General features: G+C 40.5%; 1 protein-coding gene across 1 annotated transcript; it reads right to left on the bottom strand.

The window, feature by feature from the left end:
* Positions 1–6,338: 6,338 nt before the first annotated feature.
* Positions 6,339–19,797, bottom strand: LOC145978204 (innexin inx3-like). Its single transcript, XM_083110645.1, has 2 exons — positions 19,662–19,797; positions 6,339–7,488 (listed from the first exon to the last, which is right to left on the bottom strand). The coding sequence occupies exon 2, from the start codon at positions 7,467–7,469 to the stop codon at positions 6,339–6,341; it is 1,131 nt and encodes a 376-aa protein (XP_082966771.1). The 5' UTR covers positions 7,470–7,488; positions 19,662–19,797.
* Between the last annotated feature and the right edge of the window lie 387 nt (positions 19,798–20,184).

Below are 20,184 nucleotides of genomic sequence, written 5' to 3'. Positions count from 1 at the left end.
CCTGATTTGAACCGGCCGGGGATCGAACCCGGGACCTTGAGCATGGTAGTCAGACGGGTTACCGACTGAGCCACCGCGGCCACCAACTAACACATAATATTACAATAAAAACGTATTCAAGTATACATTTACTCCATGTTCATCGCTCCACATAACAAAATCGTGTAGTCATGGTAACCCACACAGACTAAAAACCTGGTTACCTTCTCTTTATAATTTGCATCTATCAAATTCACACAGTGTAGATAAGCAATCAGTTTTGATTTCAAATATACTTTATCTCCCCCTCTCCTTTCTCTTTGTTTTCAATTCCTTCTTTCTTTTTTTTTGGAAAGAATTCTGCCCACGGGGGGCTCTTCTTTTCCTTCCGACCGCCCTCTCCTCTTTCTTCCCTGCCCCCTCTTTCTGAAATAGAATGGAATAGAATGGTCTTTATTTAAGCGTCTTTCGGCCTCATGGGCCGTTCTTACAACCGACCCTTGCAAAGATACAATAAATTAATAAAAACAAAGAAAAGAGGGACATATTGATCATAATAATACAATAAGGATAATATAGAGATTATTCAATGAGAAAATAATACATTAAATTGATTAGTATATGCACTGTGGAGTAAAGATAAGTAATAAGTAGGGAACGGAACTTTATGTGCTAAAAAACTCAGAAATATTTATTTTTTTGTGTCATAAATTTGAAAATATGTGATAAAAACAGGAAAATATGTGACAAAAATAAGAAACATTTGGTAACAAAAACAAAATATTACATGCATTTTAAACACCTGAAATCAGTTTCTAAATGCTTACCTCTTAGTGAGCTATTTTTTGGAAGATTTGCAGTGCATCACAATAGTTTTTCTCAAACTTCTCTATTGTAAATCTGTGACGATTATCTCTAAAAAGCATCTTATATTGTGAGAAAAACGCTCCACGTCACAAGAAACAATTCTTGCATATTTGAATCACGAAATGTCACTAACGCTGAAGTTTTCCAAAGCTTCCTCTTCCTCTACTTGACCTTCCAAAACACGTGCAATTTGCCACAAAGTTTGAAAAACCTTGGTTTTTCCCAAACATTTCTGTACATTTAGACATTAGACATCACCCCCTTTCAGGGGCGGCGCCAGAAAATTTTCACCGGGCGGGCAGAAGCTGTATATTGATAGATTAGGGTGGGCAGGTATAAATGTAAGGCCATATACATATATGTGTGACATATATGTATTATGTATATGTATCCCCTCCTCTCTTACACTCCCGATTTCCCTACACTTCTTTTCCCTTTACTTTTCATCTTTTCTTTTTTACTCTTTAATGCCTTCTTATATCTTTTTCAGCTTGTTACCTCTTTCTCCCTTTCACTTTTTCTCGTGTGTGTGTTTGGTGTCTTTCCTCTTTCTTTTCTAATCTATTCTCGCATCTTGTTCCACTGCTTTGTCTCCGATGGACACAATTATTTCAAGATAAGTGTTTGTGTGTGCGTAGCCATGCGTTCTAATCACATTCTTTCATTCATGTCAATGTAATGAAATAAATGTGAATCGGTTGCATCACATTTTATCCTTCAAGTGCAAAAAATACAAGGCACATACTCAATTTTATATAGCTATCCGGCGACAGTGATAGAAAGTGTGATGGTAGACAATGGTGAAGAATTAAATTACTTTCTCGTAATTTAAATGCATGTTCCTGATCAGTTTATTTTCATCATATGATTTTTTTGACGGAAACTTGCACTTTTCTTGACTTACAAGGTTATTGCAACAGACAAATGTATCTGCATGTATGTTTGCAGTAAAGGCGATCGGGTGCTAAAACTTGGGGGCAAGGACAGTTTACTCTTTTGGTAGAAAAATCTTAGCATTAAGAGAGCATAGTGCGGATGAAACAATTGGCAAAATGTGGCGGGGGAACTTTCCCCCTTGTTCATCCTAATCGCTGCCACTGGATATTTGGATTAAAATTAATGTCTTATTGGGAATGTACACACACACACACACACACACACCCACACACACACACACACACACACACACACACACGTGGAAAAAAACAACAATTCTTTCTTCATTCTGCATAAAGTATCCCAAGGCTTAGGAAAGGCTATTTTGACAAGACATCGCCCATAAGTAATAATCAAGTAACATTGAAAAATCTGTTAAGAATTGAAGAGATTATTTGCTAAGTTGCTATTCGTTTTCTGAAGTTAGTCTTCGTTACTCATGCGGGAGAAGTAACACACGTATGCTTAGATGAACACATGCACTGAGGTAACAAATAGTTTACGTTTTGTAGAATGTGGTTTCGGACACAGGGAATTCATCGAAATTGATCACCATACCCGGTAATTCATCTCTTTTTCATAGATGACTTGGGTTGTATGGCGCGACCTTTTCGAAAGCGCTCAAATGTCAACCTCTATCCTGCCCAGCACACCCTGAAAACTTTAATCTTGCAGGTTTGATTTTGATTTGATTTGATTTAGTTTATTTTACTTCGCGTTTTGTGCCTCTTGGCTAATTTGCAAAGATGGGGATGAGTGATGAAAGGATGAAATTGATGAATGGACATTCACAAACAACCAAGCCCGATCCAGATTCGAACCCGGGACCCTTAATCTTGCAGGCAAACGAATGTCTGGCGCCTGGAACCACAGTCAAAATAATAATTTGTGGGGGTCTGTATTTTCAGTGTCTGCGTGTATTTGTTTTCGTCCTTCGTCACTTTCACCTAATCACCATTGAACCTCATCGTCGCCATTAGCCAAGTTAGCAGAAAAGTGACTTCACATGGAACAAATCAGTCGAATCAGCAACAACTTTCTCTTTCAAAAGTGGAGTTTCATTAGTTCATACCCTTCGAAAGTTGAGGTGGTAGTTCCAATTTCACATTGTTTCATTCTTGGATCAAGGCAGCTAACACAGTGAACAATAACGATCACGTTTCCTGTGAGTTCTTTCTGTATATTTTTTTCTCGAACGGCTTAACGTTGTCACCTTATAATGAAGAGGTTCTGGCTTCTACTACGCCTTCCCCTGATGGAAGCACAATGCACACTGGTTCGGACTCCACTTTAAACTGTAGGTTTAGTCCCGATTAGAATATCTGAGCATAAAAGTGGATTTAAAAACAAACAAACAAAATTTTCTAATGGATACTTCGTGACACCTTTTTTCTTTACTTCATCTGCATCTACAGATTCTGTTGACCTTTTCGACTGAACCTCTGATGCTTCTAAACTTTAAACCATTCTCATTGTGATTGATTAGTTCTCTGACGCCCTCAAAACAAAGCTTTCCTACCAACCCCTTTCTTCTTTTAATTCTACGTAAGCTAATCATAAGAAAAATCGCATCATTACGTAACTGATAGGTTATTATCAATTCAATAATTCTGTAGCTTTTTCCAAACCCACATAACTGTTACATCAAAATTTATACACCTCGGTATTGTAGTAATTATTGTGATTACTTCTTATTAGTATTTATTAGTAGAACGAATACTAAGTTGTTGTTTCTATCCCACGTAGATATTTGAAGATGACATGTATGTAAAACTTGTAATGAAATAAAGAAAGAGACTCTTCTGGAATTTCAATGTAGACCTAATTAAAAAGTCGAAATAATTTATTGTGTTGCTGGAGGAAGCAACGCGAAGATGTTTTTTTTTATTTGTTTATTTAGATATTATTTTAATCATGCGCAGGCCGGGATTTATATATGTGAAGGCCCGGAGCTTACAACACCAAGACCCCACCAGAACCCCCTCCACAGTTTCAGTTATAACTTTTTGCTAAGCTACATGAGGTGGTTAGTTATACATATTTCTACATTTTTCATCACAACGTAGTATATACCTCCTTCTTTTCTTTATGCAGTACTTTCCAAGCAGTTTTCCCCAGTGAAGTCCCAGAGCTGCAGCCCTCAAGGTCACCCTAAATCCTGATCTCATCTTGACCATACCCTGCATAATTTTGCACCTCCTAAGCCTACTAGCTGCTTCTAATCATAGAAGTATTCAGTTGATGACAATTTATTTTGTTTAAAGTTCTCTAGTAATTCTTTTTGTTTTCTAATGACAAAGGTAAGACAGCTTTTTATGGGATGATGATATGTGAACATTTCTAGTACCTATAGATAATATTCATGAGTAAAATATACATGCGTCTTGAGATCGTTCGCTGCGGGACGGCGTAGGTTCGAATCCGGCTCTGGTCGGAATTTATTCGGCCTACGTATAGGGCCGGTGGCAACCCACCATCGTGAGGAAATTGGGGAGCTCCGAGTGAGTGAGCGTAATCCGGTCACGGAGACCTACTATAACGGCTGGGGATACGTCGGGCTGACCCCCCGACTATTCCAATCCTGGTTGAAGATCTCCACGCTTAGAGGTGATGAAGGAAAGCGTGGGAGGGAGACCGGCAGTCGGTAGGTAAGCCAAGGCCCTTCAGGGCTGTTGCGCAAAGGATTATTATATTATTATTATTATTATATAAAATATACATGTAATGAATACCAGAATATTCTTATTTTTTGAAGCATTTATGTACTTAGTGAATTTGATTGGGTGGGCAATCGGGTGGGCACAGGATTTTTTGGGTGGGCGCTTGCCCACCCGTGCCCACCCCTGTCGCCGTCCCTGCACCCTTTCCTTTGAAATTTTTGCGTTGAATTCAAAATGGCAGTCAACAATATGCCGGACCTGCGCTTGACACACACAGCTAGAGATCTCCCTGTGTCTAATCTATTTCTTTCATGACCAGGATAACTCCTTTACATTTTGTAGGGTGTGTTAAGGGACTTTTGACTAGTCATAGTTCATGTAATGGGGCTTTTATCAGTAACATAGTTACACATATTATTTTGTATCTTCTGATCCCATTGCAGTCCCAGAATGAGTTTTTGATATGTTTTGTAGTATGGCACGAGGGACCAAATATATTTTTTTCACGATTTTTGGTGATGACATGTTTTGAAATATTCAAGGTCAAAGGTCAAGGTCAGGTGACAAAATTATATTTTTATCCAAAGGCAGGCTTGTTATATATCACTAGAAAGCTTGTTCAATTCCCTGTACAGTAAGCTTTATTTGAGCTTCCTAGGCGAAATAGTGGCGGAGTTACAGCACATTTAGTATAGCTAAGCGGGCTCAAAAAGGGGAATTTCTGCTAACTTTGACCTTGAATAATTTAACAATTATAAGACAAACGAAACTAAAAACTTTCATAGTTACTAAGTTCCATGCATAGTTTCAACTCCCCAAATTTCATGAAAATCGGAGATGGTCAGGTTGGGGGCTGTGTTGATTTCGCATGGAATGACTCTTACACTTAGTCAGTGGAATGGGAATCAATATGGTTCTTTCATTTTTAACTTTGTGAAAAAAAAGTACTAGTGACAAGCAATATGCATGAACATCAGAACAATTTTAAGTTTTAATATGATATGAAAAATTTATGAATGCAAATGAATTCCTTTATTGTTATTAAAACACAATCAATACATATAATACTGAAATCAAAATACTGTAAATTATGGCACAATGGTCAAGAAATATAATACTTATATTTGTGTGTGTTTTGTAATTCATTTAAACCACACGTTAAAATTAGTTCATAGAATATTCCAATAACTAAAAGCACATCTACAGAAAAAAATCAAGCCTTTCATATTTTGAAAATAAACCAGAATTACAAAATAAATAATTATCACAGTCTGTCAAAAGAATTATAGAGAGCCAGTACACAAATTTCTTTTTCAATACTGCTGTTCCGTCGTTCTTTGCAAACGAAATACCCGTATTATTTAAAACCATAATTTTTCTGTACAATTTTGGGATTCTTTTAAAACTACGCAAAAGAAAATCTAATGAATGCTGCATGTTATTTGTACCTGCAACCAGAAGTTCAGAATTTTCGAATGGGTAACATTTATTTGCAAACATGCACACATAAGTATACGTATATATCAACACAACTAATAGTCAGCCTTGGGATATATGAGGCGGTGTAGTACATATACCTAGGTATGTATATAAATGAACACAACTATTGGTCAGTCTTGCATTATATGAGGCGACGTGACCACGTGGACTGGATACAATGTATCGACGATATATATTGGGAGCGACAATACATAACAACTGAAAGTGACCAATCAAAATCTGTTTTTCTATTTCTCAGCCCTGGCTTTATATATTTTGACGCCGCTAGGAACTATATACCTTTTCGAACAATAACACCAACAGTAGTACTAAGAAGGTTGGAGGAGGATGGAAGACGAAGGTGTGAGAGCACTGTTGCCAATCGCTTTTCTCTTTGTGATCACTGCCGTTGCGGGATCACACATTGTAACGTCTGCGGAGGGGTCTTGCTTCGGGTGCTTCATCCCCGGATGTTGCAGGAGTGTCGTTACCACCATTTCCAGGGAAGCGCATTTTCTCGATGAAGCGAACGAAGGTGTTGGCCTTCATGTTGTTGCCGACGGTCCTCAGGATGAAGTAGTCGCCGTACTGCAGCCGCCGCACCACGGCCTTGGTTGTCTTCAGCGCCCCCTTAGGGAAGAAGAGGATCGCAGTATGGCGACGCAGAGATGGCACGAAGAGGAGAAACAGCTCCAGGACGAGTTCGGCGGCGGTGACGGACGCGAGGAACAGCAGCCAGAACCAGAGAACGGCGTAGACCTTGTCGTTGACGACGTTCAGGGCCAGGACGCAGAGGCCATCGTGAATCTGCATGGTTCCCGAAGCCCCGTACTTCCTGAAGAGGCACTTGGTGACCCGCGGGAAGACGTACTCCGCAGGGTTGACCCCTTCTTCCGTCGACCGCACGAAGAACTCGAGCATGTCGATGCCGTAGGTGAGGAAGGCATTGCCGATGTATCGCTTGATGAGGAAGAAGTGGCCGACGGCGTTGAGCAGGTTGCAGAAGTGGAGGCCCAGGTACGCGTAACCGTAGGGATCGTTCCCGTTGAGGTCCGAGAAGAAGTACGTGGCCATCCTGGTCGCCCGATGTTCCTCCTCCTTGTCGGTAGATATGCTGTCGAAGTAGCGCGCCATCTTGCGCCCGCACGCTCCCACCCACACAAGATGAGGGACGACGAACATGACGCCCTGGAGCACCAGGAGGAATGGGATCCACTGGTAGTACGTGTGAAAGATCTTCTTGCCTCCCCCGGGATACACCCCGGGGTACAGTGGCTCGAAGCCCTCGCGTGGTGAAAGGGTGAAAGTGCCGCTGAACCAGCAGTAAGTGGTCATGATCCTGGCGGTGTCGTCGTTCGCTCCGCCCTGGTCGCACTGGATGGGGTTCCCGAAGTACTGGTAGGCGGTGACCAGCGCGCTCGACGCGAAGAACACGGCGCTGGTCAGCATGTAGTGCAGGCGAAAGACGACGCTGTCAGTGGTGCACTTCTCCAGCCCCAGGAGCCTGAACTTTCGGGTCAAGCCTGACAACGACTGTAGCAGGGACATCTTGCAGTCGGCGGAATTTCTGGAAGAAGCAGAACAGGCAACTTGTGAGAAACGCAAGCATGGATTACTTTCTAAGACAACTAAAAAGATTTTCCTCTGTGCTCTGTGAGCTGGAGACCGACAGCGGAACACCTAGCCTCTGAGGTGAAGCATACCCATCCAACTGAATTAATATAACTCACATCAATGGTCTTAAACAACATGCTGATCTACTGTCGCTCTCTGGCTCCCTATGCACTTTGTAACAAGAAAATTGTAACATGCAGGGCGCGTGAGCTCTCAAAACTATAGATTTCGGATCCCGAAATCTGGTATACGTTAATCAATGCATACATACACACAACACTTACTCGTATATCGTATTTTAAACATATTCCAGGGAAGGTTCATGTAAAAATGAAAGGTATAGATGTATTAACATTGTACTGTACTGATACCAATGTAATTATACTAAATTATATTTATGTTATATATTATGTTATTAAATATTATTGTAAATGTCAATTTTTTATTTCCAGATTTATGTAAAATGCAAATTTCAAATAAAGCAATGGAGCGTAACAATAACAGGGGAACCGTAAAACCGTAAAACAGTTTATCACAGAGGCACTGGGACATGCGCATACCCTCGAATATGCGGGTGGAGGTTACGATACATTCGGGGGTTCCCCCCTCATTGTGCTATAAACCAGGTATTGACGGATTGATTTTGTTTCATTGTACTTCGTAGACAGATTGTCATCAGCCCCTTTCACATTAGGTAAAACTATTTTGTATGATTTGTTTGCAGTGAAGAGTGAAAGTGTAGACAGCAGATATGACCGTGCGTCCAATTCCTTGCGAGGCCGAGAGATCGAGAGAAGTCTGGCGGGCGGTGCTAGCGGAGATGCCGACATTTTCGACCAGTAAAGTCCCGCTTATTTTGATGGACATATCTTTAGCATGCAGATAAGACAGCTGCATCTGCGCTAGCGCCGCCCGCCACGCTTCTCTGGATCTCTCGGCCTCGCAAGGAAATGGTCGCACGGTATTTTGCTCACAACTTTGGCGAAATATAAATTCAGAGAACATGTACAGCAGCTATTACATTAGTTCATCTTGTTAAAAAGTCTTAAGTAGATGCAAGTATATTTTGGAAGATTCCCTAGAATTTACAAAGTTCTTACATAGGGGAGTTTCTTTATCTGTACCTTCGCTGGCCACTCACGATCCTTCCACATCTGACTCAGAGGTCAACAGCTTCCATGTTTTGGGATCGAAGGGGTGTTTCATTGCTTCGGGCGGGGGTGGAATGTAAGATAGGCACATTTCGCATTTTTTCTTGAATGCTCAAAAGTATAATAGAGTGCGTAGTAAGGTTGATTTGGTGTTTTAAGTCCACTTTATGCACAGAAAGGCTAATCGGGACTCGACCTACATATTAAAGTGGGATCCGAACCACTTGTGCCTTCACCGGGTATCGAACCCGGGACTTGATTAAAAGGCGACGACGCTGCCACTGCGCCATCGGGGAGGCAATGTGTAGTAAGGGATGATGTAACTGTCGGTAGCAGTCAATTAACATTTCAAGAGATGTTTTAGAAGTATGTAGATTTTCAGCGAAAATTGCAGGCTCGACCAGGACTCGAACCCGAGTCTCTGGCAATCCGTGCCATTGCTCTACCGCTGAGCTACCGAGCCGGCCTGGCTTCCCCCGCATTTTCGCTGGCGCTGTTTTACCTGTGTGAAATCGTCTCTGCAAGTGCTACTGCAACGAGATCTGTTGCCTTTGAAACACTATAGACGTCGACGTTGCCTGGTTCCTCCCAGCGTAGAGATATCAATCCATTAAATTAGGCACACACAGGAGATGTACTATGTAGATTTTCAGCGAAAATTGCAGCGAAAATGCGGGGGAAGCCAGGCCGGCTCGGTAGCTCAGCGGTAGAGCAATGGCACGGATTGCCAGAGACCCGGGTTCGAGTCCTGGTCGAGCCTGCAATTTTCGCTGAAAATCTACATAGTACATCTCCTGTGTGTGCCTAATTTAATGTTTTAGAAGATATCGAAAAAAACTGTAGTATTTGTATCATATTTCTAAATTTTATATTTTATAATCCGGCGAAAGAGGTTCCCGGACAGTATTGTAATTGAGTCGGAAAGAAGCTTCCTCGACCGAATTGGAATAATTTAAACATATAAAGGTTATTTATGGTCCAGAACCCATTTACCCTTGCTGATTTTCTTCCCTGGACCGGAGTATATTTTATTTAAAATTCCCGGACCTCTAACAATCCTGCGTACAACAGTGTCACGAACACATATACCACGTGACTCACAAATTAAAAGTTTAAAAGCACAATGAATGTTTAATTTTGAGTAATTAGGCAGAAAATAGCGCTAAAATGAAAACGCCAATTTCGGGAAAAATAATGCCGAAAGTAAAAAAGAAACAAAAAACACAACTTTTCAAGAAACTAAAGCCGGCTTTAGACGAAAGCAATTCCTTTAACTTTTTTGCTAGCATAAGTGCTATGTAAATGCTTCCAAAAATCTTACAGCAGATAGCACTTTACACGAAAGCATTTCATGGAACATTTCGGTTAGCTGTTGAGATTACATTGTATGATACATACAGCACGAAAGACACATCGAGTTACACCATGTACGTTGAGTGCACGGTGTTTACAATTGAAAATACTAAAATATTCTTCCATACGTGTACAGTAAACGTTGTAAAGTATATATTTAATCAGCGCCATGCTTCTCTACCTAAAACCATATAATACGAAACGTAATTCCTCTCGGTTGAATAATTATCGTGTTTTAAAAATGTGAAGTGATACGTTGTTTACATCTCACGCGGCCGCCATTACAACTGCGCTCGTGACCTAGAGGTCGCTTCTGATTGGTTACGCTACGAAAAATGATTCGGACCTAGCCTATCCTTGAGAAATGCCATGAAATATGCCATGACATCTGAAATGCCAGAAGATTTCTCACTTTACACGGTAGCATTTTGGTCATGGCACAAATGTTAAGAAAAATGCTAAGAAAAATGCTTTCGTTTAAATCAGGAGTAACACACAACATATCCCTATCAACATATAAACGTTTAACCAAAATTTTGTCTTGATTTATACAAAGCCTATCTTGACGGTGGAACCTCGCCACGACAAACGTATGTTTATTAAATATCACATGATTCGCTGCTGGTCAGTTCTGACGTACGTTGAGAGAAAGAGTACGAGAAGAAAGAAACAGGCAAGCAATAGGGAGATAAACGATGCAATGTGACTGACAGAGAATGGGAATAAAACAAGGCAGAGACAGTGAGATGGAAAAGTAGTGTGTGCGTGAGTGGAAGAGGGGTGGGGGGAGAGAGAGAAATGATAGTCAAGGAGAAGGGAAAATACGAAAGAGGAAATGAGACAGAAGGAAATAGTAAGGGAAGAAGAGACAGAGGAATTAGACAGGGAAGGAAGAAAGAGATGTAGAAAAACAGGGAGAAATTAGACACAAAAAAGGAAAGAAAGGAATACATACAGGAGAGAAGCGATATCAAGAGAGGGAAAATTAGCCTCAAGAAAAAGGAGAAAGAGAGACAGCAGAGGGAGAAATGAGAAAAATAGAATTGAAAAAAGTGAGGAAGGGGATTAGGGAGAGCAGAGTGTAGAAGGAAAGCGAGCGAGAGAAAATTAGGCAGACAAAGATGGAAAGAGAGGGGGCTTAGCTCTAAAATCTCACACGTGCTTTTATTTTCTCCTCAGATCCATTATTTTGAGTTTAGTTGAAGAATCAGGCAATTATTATTAATAATAGTAATAATAACAATAACAATAGATAAAATCGAATCTAAATTACCGTGTTCAAATACTTATATTAACTCGAATTGATTTCATTTTCTAAATATTATAACAATCTGCCCGCAAATGTTGACACAATTTTCATTCATATTGTATCCGAAACTTTAAGTAAATAAAGTTTCGTCTCTTTGCATGCCTTAGTGCTATGATCAAAACGACTGTACTAACATTGACAAGGTGTCCATCTTAACATATAATTTTAATTTATTTTGCTTCTGTAGTTCCGAGACGAAACCCAGATTGTAACTGACAAGGAGACGAGGGTTTAGAAATCCAGATGCCATCCCCTCAATGCACCAAGGTCAGCTTTGATTTTATCATATTATTATTATCATCATCATCATTGTGATTTCTGTAGTTAGGAAATATATCGAGACGAGGCTTGGCAGCGTATTGTTCTCGTCTCGAATTATAAATGGCTATTGAGATCTCGTTTTAGCAGTGGAGTATTCTGAAAATTTGTACGGGTTTACTGCAAAAATTCTTATTTATTAAAAATAATAATTATACGCCCCATCTAGATTAATTATATGCAATTAAAACATTAACGCAGGCATGCAAGTAAAACAAAATCAGAAGTCCGAGAACTTTAAATTTTCTGGCAATATTTATATTTTTCATAAAATCTTCCTTTTAACTATAAAAGTGGACGTAAATATCCCTGCACCAATAGAAATTTCCCTTCCCTACATATAGCAACTCGGCAGAAGGAACAAGCAGTTTTCTCCCGCCAACGCCAACGTTGTTTCCAGCGGTGGAACTGACGCATGTTTATAAATAGTCACTCTCCTCGGCTCCCTCGGTCTCCCCGCGTACGATTGGGGAGGAAACCCCTTCGTCAGAAAGACGCGGTGGAGGACGACCGTTGGCGTACCATGTCGTTAAGTTCCTTAAATAGCTTACTTAAATTCTGGCGGTGGCCTAGTCGATAGGGCGTCTGACTGCCACGTGGGAGACCCGGGTTCGATTCCCGGGGTCGGTGATCTAAGGTTTTGTGCCTGTTAAAAGCGGCTCTGGAGTTCGCCCAGCCTCAACACTATATGCCTAAGTTATATGGCTTAGAAGGTTGTTTCAATAGTTCTCATAATATACAGGGTGTCATTTTAATGGCGCCCACGGACCACGGAAACGTATAGAGGACATCAAAACAAACAACTTTTCCCAGTAACATTTTTCTCGTTGGTGCGTCGTTTCGACGCTACATTCGTTCAAAAAAGCCCGGTTTGCCGCCTGAATGCTGGCAACCACACACAACATTTTATTGCATTTGGGACGTCATATCCCGTCGTGAAGCGATGCGTTCCAGGGTTGCCAGGAACACACATACTCTGTGAAAAATGACATAGCTGCAATCAGCCACAATTAGCGCTGATGCCGGGCCGCTTGCCGCCGAGTCTCGTAGCGAATGTCAGGGAATGCTCTGTATAAAAATATGAGAAAAATTGGTTTATCAGCGGTAAACGCGGTAACATGTTCTACGTTTTAGTAATATTAAGGTAGGTCTATAATTATCAGAACATCGTAATTTTCTTCAGATTGTGCGCGCGCAAGTAATAGAATATGCATTTTTCGTTCCCTTAAGAACTCCGCAAAAGGCCTTTGGAGAACCAAGGCCCGCCGAGTACATTTTATACTGGTCAACACATGGAAAGCACATCGAGTCCCATCGCCGCTGTTGTCTGGCTTTCGATACAGGAGCCCGCTACTTCTTCATTTCAAGCATTTTAAAATAAAAAAAAAACAATGCATGTAGTCAGTATATATCAAATTACTTAACATCAAAATGGATTACTAATTCACGTGGATTACTGATTCGCATTGGCAAAGACTGGGGACAATTCAGTATCGTACAGTGGGATGCACAAGTATTAACAAATTGTCCATCTCCATGTTCATTGGCTTCCCCGATGGCGCAGTGGTAGCGTCGTCGCCTTGTAATCAAGGGTCCAGGTTCGATACCCGTGAAGGCACATATTGGTTCCGATCCCACTTTAAACTGTAGGTCAGTCCCGATTAGCCTTACTGTGAATAAAGTGGACTTAAAACACCAAACCAACCAATCCATGTTTACTCTGTTTTACGCAACGAGAGGATCATACGTGAAGAAATCCTCAAAAGTAGGACGAAAGAGAAAAAGTCATGAAAATGAGCATGGACAGTTTGCCAAGCAATACTTGTGATTCCCACTGTACGAGTTGTAAGTTAGTATTTGGCAGAAAGGGAGAGGGTCAGAGAGGGAAGAAATATGAAAAAGGGTACTGGGGACCATTTTGGAGGGAGGGAGGGAGGGAGGGAGAGAGAGAGAGAGAGAGAAGGAAAAAATAAAGGAAGAGAATTTTCTTTCCATCTTTCTTTTTCATTCCTTCTTTCCAGAGAGAGAGAAAGAGGGGGAAGAGAGAGAGAGAGAGGGGGGAAGAGAGAGGGGGGAAGAGAGAGAGAGACTCTTTCTTTGCTTCTTTCCTTCTCTCCTTCTTTATTTATTTCTTTCTATCTTTCTTTCTCTCTCTCCTTGTCGATTCTCTCTCTCTCTCTCTTGAAAAAGAGAGAGAAAATACGGGAGAGAAGAGAGAGGCGTTGATTGGAAAAGAGGAGAAAGGGGGAAGGAGAAAGAAAGGAAGAGAAATAAGAGACGAGGAGTAGGAAAACTGAGAAACTGAGAAAGAGAGAAACTAGTAAAGAGAAGAACAGCAGTGACGAGAGAAAAGATTGTAAAGAGAAATAGAATTTTAGAGAGAGAGAGAGAGAGAGAGAGAGAGATAATTGGAGAGAAGGAATATTTTGAGAGCTAAAGAAATAGAGTAGTTTTAGGAACACTTTAGTACGCTGGGGACGGGGAGGGGGGGAGGGTGATGAGGCTGCAGCCACGCTCGAAAGTTCCACAAAATAAAATTGTTCAAATGAAAACACTACAGAACTCGGGGAAAACCCAAGTGGCAAATACATACCCCCATCTTAAAAGACCCCCCCATTACTATCTTCTTTGTCTTTGAACAACTTTTAAAACGAAGGTTAAACAGTGCATCTCCGTCCTAGAACGCAGCTAACTAACTCTCTAGCCTTCTTAAACCCGAAGGTTTATGGCTGCAGCAACACAAGCCTTCCATCTGCCCCTATCGTGGCCAAGACCAATCCAATATTTTCCGATTTCCTTTAGGCCCATCTCAACTTTATCCTCTATATTCATCCTGGCCTTCCTACTGGTGTCTTACCATTAGGTTTCCCAACAAGAATCCTCTAAACTCTTCTTTCCTCTCACATTCGTGCCACATGGCCTGCCCATCTAAGTCTTCTCGATTTAATTATTCTAACAATATCTGCACATGGAAGAAAGCTACACTTCACAATTCCAGTACCCTAAGAAAAACGTCCTACTTACGATAATGGATAGGAAGTAACGAGAGGAAAATAGAGGGTGGAGAGCAGGGGCGCCGACTTGTCAAAATTATTGGGGGGGGGCTCTGATCACTGAAATAAATTAATGAATGACTCACTCCCTCCCTTTTTTAAAAATAAAAATTACGTCTTCGTATAGCAGTTTTTAAGCGGCTATTATATTCCTCATGCAAACCAAATGTAACATGAAAAACATGTGTCTGCTCATTTGTTTTTTAGATAACAATTAACATTTTTATTTAAAAGTAGGCTATGTATTTACATTAAGAGGCCAACGTAACAGTTTTATGCCGGCCTCGGTAGCCGAGCGTGTTGGGTGGTCGGCTCAACTCGCTTTGATCCGGAGGTCTCGGGTTCGAGTCCCGGCGAGGGCATGGGTATGTTTTAATGTCCGCAACAGACTTGTAAAGAAAGGACATGTGACGGGTGCAAAGAACCTTAGTGTTGACGTACCCATAAAAATAGCGAATATTTACAATATTTAACAGTTTTATTTAATTATTTACATAAATGCTAACACAAATCGCGGGCAAATAGTTTTACTTTTTTGTTCTCGCTCCAATATTTTACTTTTTAAATTTAATTTTGCAATAGTAAATAAACACATAGCACGCCGTGCTTTAGCAATAATGCCTTTGATCATAGCCGTTCCCGCTTTCGCAATACAGACTTTTCATAAGCTTTCCTTGCGTACTTTACTGCAAGCCAGTGTTGAATAAACTCAAAGACTTTAGAATTATTTTCCCCTTATTCTTTGGACTAGAGGAAGAGATTTCGAGGATAACTAAATATCGTACATATCAATATTGCCTGAAAGTCGTGTTTACGACCTCAAATTGTTCGGAATTCACTAAAATTTGATGGTCTAGAACATTTCAAATGTGTATTTAAAGTTAAGTTCATGTTGCACAATTCAGAGTAAACTTTACAAGAGAAGCAAAATAATACATTAGATCCTCTTGAGCAAATTTATTGGAGGGGCTCTGCCCCCCACATCATTAACATTGGGGGGCCAAGCCCCATGGAGTCGGCGCCTATGGTGGAGAGAGAAGAAGAGGCAGAGGGGACAAGGAAAGTGTTGATAATAAAAGCGACTGGAGGATGAAGAACGGAGAGGAGGAATTGAGATAAAGTTTTTGGTTTGATTCCTGATAAGGTTACGTTTCTGTCCTTACGGCCTCATTTTATACAGCCCCGATAACAGATCGAAGCTGGAAAAGATAAACAGCACAACAGTGGCGCCAACTTATATGGACCTGTGGGGTTCGAGCCCAATTTGCCGCGCTTAACAAAACAAAATGTTTCATCATTCTACACTTAATAATTGTCACACCTTAATTACTTCTTTGTGTGTTATGAAAATATGTTATTATTAGGGCTCGGAAGTTGAAGACTTATAAATTGCCAACAAATACCTATAAAAATATCTAAAAATATCAAAAAAGGACCTAAGAGCGGAAAAAGGACGTATAAATGTGATCCAAATTAATTACATCAGTTTTAATTACATATTTAATGAATAAAAAAATAAAAAATTGTGGTGGTATGGGACACACAGTGCGAAAAAACTGAAAGCTTCAAAACAAGATAAAGTTGCCACTTACAGCGCGACCTTCCAGACAAGTTACGGTTAAAGGACCTTGTACAGTGGGATCCATGAGTATTATCGTGCAAATTGTCCATGACTATTTTCATTAAAATTTCTCTTACATCCTATATGTTTTTAAGCGATGGATTTTTATGTATGATGTTGCAGAAGTTGTCAACAGCTTGTCTTGAGTTTTCTTTTAATTCTTGAAGCTCTTATTAGGTCAAATAAAGTGCGTGAACATAGTGATGGACAATTTGCAGGGTAATACTCATGGATCCCACTGTACCGTACCTTTTTCTCTCGTTTCAGGGATGGTTCAAATACATTTTTTCTTTATTTCTTTACTACAGAAAGGATGTTTAAAAGGTGATGATGATTCGAATTGAGAATGGGCAGTAAAAACGTAGTCGAAAGAAGGTGCAATAGCAAAAAAAAAGCCGTTAAGACCTAAAAATAGGCTAAAAAGGACCAATAAGCCAAAAAACGCCGAAAAAGGCAAAAAAGGACAAATAAAACCCACCCTTTTCTGGTCTACAATGACCCAAAATGAACATATATTATGTAGGGCCTCGTCTTCGAACACTCGGAAACGAAAGGATTTTTCCTCAACTTCCGAGCTCTAGTTATTATACTTTGCTACATTTCAAATATTATACTTTTCAGTGTCCTATATAATTTACAGCCGGCCTCCGTGGCGGAATGGTTATCACAAGGTGCTACTGCCACAGGGATTCCGTACTTGAATCCCGGTCTGGGCAAGGGTGTTCTTTGGGTGTTCCTTCATCATATCATCGCTCATCATCTTCGCGATTAGCCAAAGTGGCAGAAATGCGAAGTAAAATCAAACCAAATCAATTAATATATTATGTTCACTATCCGTGGTCACATCGTTACTAGGAAAGAGCTTATAACCAGGGTGAGGGTGGATACTCACTAAAAACTCTTAAAATAGGCACCAAAAGAGCACCAAAAATACAAAATAGGCAGGAAAAGTGACGAACATACATTTTTTTCATAATTTTTCCGAATTAGGCACCAAAAGTTAACATTCCAATCACATATTGCCCGCATTTTAAGCGAAGCTCACAGAAATTTGGGATTTGTAATGAGAATGGGTAATCAATTTAGAAAAAAGGAAACATTTCTCTTGCTGTATTATACGCTCGTCAGATCTAAACCTGTTTGGCTGCCTTAACCGAGACCATGGACGGAAGTGCGCATGCGCCAACCGGACGTGTTCAATGGCTAAATAGGGGTGACGGCACTTTGGGCAGGAAGTGGGTTCCTTGAAAATCGTCTGCTGTGGAAACAACAATGAAGTTTCAGCGCAGTAACATCGCCGCCAAAATACATAGAGATGTTTACGAATTATGTAAGGGTTCAGAACGAAATTAAAGCCATTCATATACTATATATCAGCAAACAGAATATATCGTGGACAGTATTCAAAACGTCAAATTAGTAGATATACTTGTATGTAAACCACTAGCTTTATTTCAGATCATTCAATTAAATTGATCTCCTTAGTAAATATTTTAATTAGCACAAATGTACAGAGCACTAATCAGGATAGTATTCACTAATAATCGTATTATTGTATGTAGTATTATAAATATAAATATAGTAACTGAATGGTTTGTGACATTTTCTAGTATAACGAGGGTGTTTTGTAGAATGTGCAACAGGGGCCATGACGTCCCAATTTCCTTTATTCCACTTCGAAACGGTTTCTTGCGAATTGTAAGAGCCATCACAAATCACAAACACAACGCAGGAAGCAGTAATAAACACAACAAGCGAAATACCACAGGGTAGTTTTGGGGAGTACATCTCCCTGCTTCCCCTCTCGCGTTTGGAATCATCCTTTCCATGTAGTTTCGTCTTCCTTGGCCGGACTGGCTTCTCTTGTTTGGAACCCGCAACTCAAGAAAGATATCGAAAAATTAGAAAAGCTTCAAAATAAAGTTCTCAGATATCTATACTATTTAAACTTGATGGTACATATCCAAACCTCACTCCTAGCAACATATTACGTGAAATCTTTAATATTCCGTCACTCGACGAAAGGAGGCAAACAAGTCAAATAACTTTTCTCTCCAAGCTTATCAATGGTAAAATAGATTCTTTTAATCTGTTGTCGAATTTAAATTTTTATGTGCCAAACTGTATGTTAAGGCCCAGAACTGATCTCTTTCAAATCCCCCTCGGAAGAACCAAAATGACCGAAGCTGAACCCATGAGGAGAATGTGCAAGTTATTTAATTCAGTTTCTAAGAATAATCCAAGCGTAGACCTATTTAAATGTAATTGTAACATTAGATCTTTTTGCTGAATTTCTGTATGTTTTGTTTTGTTCATTGAATTTTGGTTTTCATTCAGCTTGTAAGGTTATATCCAACAGTTTAGCGTCATTTATTATTGTTTTGTCTCTGTGTTCCCTTTGCTTCTATAATCTAATAGTTAATTTCTCACAATTGTTGTTAAAAGTAAAATGTATATTGCGTCATTCATATTTCTTGTTAATTCTCTTAGTTATGTTCTTGTTTATGTAATGGTGTCATCCCATATTGAACACTGTAATTGGGCATGCGCCTGTTGTGTTTAAATTAAAATAAATAAATAAATAAAGAAGCAGTGATCTTAGAAATAGGTGCTTATGACTATAATAGGAAAAAGAGCCACATTTCCTCTAAGAAATGACCTGAAACGTTTTATTATAAACGTAAAAACACTGCTCGAAGTGGGGAGTGATGCGGGGAAAATTTTTGCAGCCCCAGCTGTCTCACTGTCACCATGTTAAATCATAGGAGCATACCCCAGCTAACCCCAGAAACAAGGAAAGGCATTTTAGTGCAAATGCTCAGCCTACTAATCAGTGACGTGCCCAGAATTTTCGAAAAAGGGGGAGGGGGTTATGTATAAAAATAAAAAAGGTAAAGTTCCTTGTCCATATACATAGCACCGTGCCATGAACGCATATTTAGGGGATGTGGGGATAGAGACCAAAACATTCTCGATCTAGGCAAGTTTGGAGGTGACGTGATCGGCACCACGCTACGGCCGCCTTTACCCCCGCCCCAGATACCCATTGATTTGAGGCTGGGTGAGCCGCATTGGCGGTGACAAGACCGGGAAAATTCCGTTCTTTGATCATCCACCCCGTGAATCGAACCCGGATCTCCCGCTTGACGCCCGTCCTTTTTTTTTAGTAGTCAGCCGTCATTTTGGCATCATTTCCTGCCTTTGAGGTTCATTGTTTTAGGAATACTGGGCGAAGGGGGAGGGGTTACGAACCCCATAAGCCCCCTTGGGCACGCCACTGCTAGTAATGTCATATATTATTACGTAAAATTATAAACAAACCTCCGAGTTATGTCCACACAATATTTATCAGGAGTTGGCACCACTGCAGCACAAGTTGTTGGCGCTCGCCTCACTCGAAGTCTGTGACACAGGATGTTCTTCCAAAGAGAAGTCTCAGGACACACACGACACAACACCTTTCTCTCTCAGCGCTTCTGTTCGAACTAAAACTGACGACAGCTGAAAATGACGAACCTGATTAGTTATTGCATCTCCCCCCACTGGGGTGGTTGTGGTAAAGAAGTTGCTAGAACAATCGCATAATTGTTTAGTCTAGTTTAGCACAACAAGCCTTTCATTCCAGGGCGGGATGTTGACAGGAAGACGCACCTTATCGGCGACGGTGGACGTGACGCGAGAAAAGTTGGTCGTTAAAGGAAGAAGAGCGTTTTGCAAACCCTTTGACCTTCCGGGTCAAGGCGTGATGAGACCAGCTGGGGAATCCGAAGCGTGGGAACCTCTGATGTTAGTGATAAGGGAAAAGGGGTGCGGCTGCAATAAATACCAGTCAACACTTGCTCAA

Source organism: Lepisma saccharinum, chromosome 24 (assembly GCF_977018435.1).
Source record: "Lepisma saccharinum chromosome 24, izLepSacc3.1, whole genome shotgun sequence".
Lineage (NCBI taxonomy): Eukaryota > Metazoa > Arthropoda > Insecta > Zygentoma > Lepismatidae > Lepisma > Lepisma saccharinum.
This window is presented reverse-complemented; position numbering and strand designations above follow the sequence as displayed.

Bases quoted from the DNA above. Each gene is read 5' to 3' on its own strand.
- LOC145978204 (XM_083110645.1), bottom strand. From the start codon at position 7,469: ATGTCCCTGCTACAGTCGTTGTCAGGCTTGACCCGAAAGTTCAGGCTC.